Below are 2,540 nucleotides of genomic sequence, written 5' to 3'. Positions count from 1 at the left end.
TGACCACATGGCTGTTATCAGTGAGAATACATCAGAGCAAACAGGGCAACAGGGGGCCCAGGGTGAAACCAGCTCCCTGAAATGAGGCCCACCCCTCTCCTGCTAGACCCAGCGGGACACGGGGTTTGGGTGCTTCCATGGGCCTCACGCACTCATACTGCGTTGTCAGACCGGGCTCCGAGTCCTCCTGCAGCACCTTGTCCCCTTTCGTCCAGCGGTGTCCCAGGATGGCAGTGTCACTGGAATCCAAGGTGCAGGTGAGGCGTGTTTTGGAGTCAACAATAAGTTTGGAAGTTGTGATATTGCCCCCTGTGTGGCCAAGCAAGAGATGAGCCAAGGGTTCAGAGGGGGACAAAGCCTGTAACCCCCACAGCCACCTGCCAACTTGTCCCGCAACTAATCCAGTGTGGCTCCTCCACAGCCACAGCAACCTCCTGGCAGGGAGGCCACGGCCTTGTTAACAAGTCTCGAGTCGCACTGGCATGTTCAGGAAGAAACCTCCTACAGAATTAATGGACTTTGGGTGTGAGGGGCTACTGGGCAGGATGCAGGGCTCAAGGCAGGTTTTGTCAAGGAGACATGGATCGCAGGTGTGGGAACAGAGACCAACACCCACCCAGGGTCCCAACTCGTGGGTCCAGCCCAGCACAGATCCTAATTTCCTCGAAGGTCAGGAGTTCCCACAGCCCACTCACAACTGCCACAAAATCACTGTACAAGAGACAGTATGTTGTCCTGTCCAGGACACTGAGGGTGGACTCAATCAGTAAAGGCCCTTCAACCCGATTTCTAATTAGGCAAATCTTCCCGTTAGTTTCAGATGGCCTCTTGAGGAATCGAAATGTGAAAATCACTAGGAACCAGAGGTAAGAAGCACAGGAGACTGGAGGTGAACTGGGAGAACCCCTCCTTGGGACCAGGGATGGGAGGTGAAACCCAGCCCTCCCAGTGTTCAGACAAAAAGCCAGGCAGGTGTTCCATGGACCAGAAGTTGAGGGTGAGGGAAATGGAGACCTCTGCTTGAGGGCAGGGTCTGCCACCGCCCAGCCATGCCAGACGCTAACCACCATTGGTGGGGCAATGAGCACATCCATGTCCACACCGGAGCCCTGTCCCTAGGATGGGCAGGTGCTGTGGGGACACCCCTGCCAAACCACCACGGGGTCCCAGGCATCACAGGGCTGTCCACACTGGCCTCCATTTGCCTTCTTTGGGATCGCTCCGAAGCAGAGCTTTACTCAGAAGTGTCTGTTTTTCCAGGAGGGTCACTCACAGACTAGAACCCTGGAGATGTCTTTGGTTGCCCCCCACATGCACCCCGACTGGGGCCAGTGACTGAGTATGTGCCCTTGACCAGAATCGAACCCAAGACCCTTCAGTCCACGGGTCAATGATCCAAACTGGCTAGGGCTTTTTTTTTTTAATAGTTTAGTTATTTTTAGAGAGAAAGGGAGAGGAGAAACATCGATGTGAGAGCAGAACATCTATCAGCTGTCTCCTGCACGCCCCCTACTGGGGATCAAGCCTTCAACCTGCACATTGACCCGGTAATCAAACCAGCAACCTTTTGATGCTTGGGATGACGCTTAAGGCAAGACATCCCTTCTAAAAGCTCTGCCCAGGATTGCGCATAAACAGATCCAGCCATAACTGTTTGCAACGAGCTTCTTTTCCTTTTAGTTTGTGGGGAGGAGCCTGTGGTAGAAAGTTAGGTGAAAAAGCAGAATACGAGACTATATTTGAACAACTTCTGTTCAGAGTCAACCATTCCAGAAAAGCAGCTACAAGAAACCCAGCAGTCTAGCAGCCATTCAGCAGGCCTGCCCCACCTGGACCCCTGCTTCCTCACACAGTGACTTTTTAGAGCAAAACTGTGAAATCACAGAACAAAACACATGAAATTGGGCAGAATTGCTAGAGGTAGTGACCCCTGTCTGAATGGTTATCTTAGCTGCCTGGAACTCAGCAACAGTATAAATTGATTCCTTGGGCAGCAAACTTCTGGCTCAGGCCTAATCCTGCCAATCCAGAGGAAATGACAGGAAGGGTATTCTGCATCCCCTGGACACCAGGTTCTCACTATGTAAGCAAAGCTTGCTCAGCCTCACCCATCCACAGAGAGACCCAGTTAATCATTAAGAAAATTAAACCTCAAGCCAGTGTTCTCAGTGGTTAGAGCAGCGGTTCTCAACCTGTGGGTCGCGACCCCTTTGGCGGCGGAACGACCCTTTCACAGGGGTCGCCTAAGACCATCCTGCATATCAGATATTTACATTACGATTCATAACAGTAGTAACATTAGTTATGAAGTAGCAACGAAAATAATTTTATGGTTGGGTCACAACATGAGGAACTGTATTTAAAGGGCCAGAAGGTTGAGAACCACTGGGTTAGAGCATCAGCCCGGGCACCAAAGGGTCACAGGTTCAATTACCAACCCCAATTGACGCATGTGTGGGAGGCAACCAATCGATGTGTCTTTCTTACATTGATGTTTCTCTCTCTTCCCTTCTCTCTAAAATCAATGGAAAAAATATCCC

At 51.2% G+C, this 2,540-nt stretch overlaps 1 protein-coding gene across 1 annotated transcript in view; it reads right to left on the bottom strand.

The window, feature by feature from the left end:
• Nucleotides 1-457, bottom strand: part of BSG (basigin (Ok blood group)) — a gene marked incomplete at its 5' end in the record, with an annotated part of 2,931 nt that extends 2,474 nt beyond the window's left edge. The window contains one exon of the mRNA XM_015564652.1: nucleotides 153-457. Within this exon, the coding sequence (XP_015420138.1) occupies nucleotides 153-457 (305 nt within the window). The remainder of the gene's footprint in view (nucleotides 1-152) is intronic.
• Nucleotides 458-2,540: the final 2,083 nt, after the last annotated feature.

The sequence above is a fragment of the Myotis davidii genome, unplaced genomic scaffold, assembly GCF_000327345.1.
Source record: "Myotis davidii unplaced genomic scaffold, ASM32734v1 scaffold198, whole genome shotgun sequence".
NCBI classification, from domain to species: domain Eukaryota; kingdom Metazoa; phylum Chordata; class Mammalia; order Chiroptera; family Vespertilionidae; genus Myotis; species Myotis davidii.
This window is presented reverse-complemented; position numbering and strand designations above follow the sequence as displayed.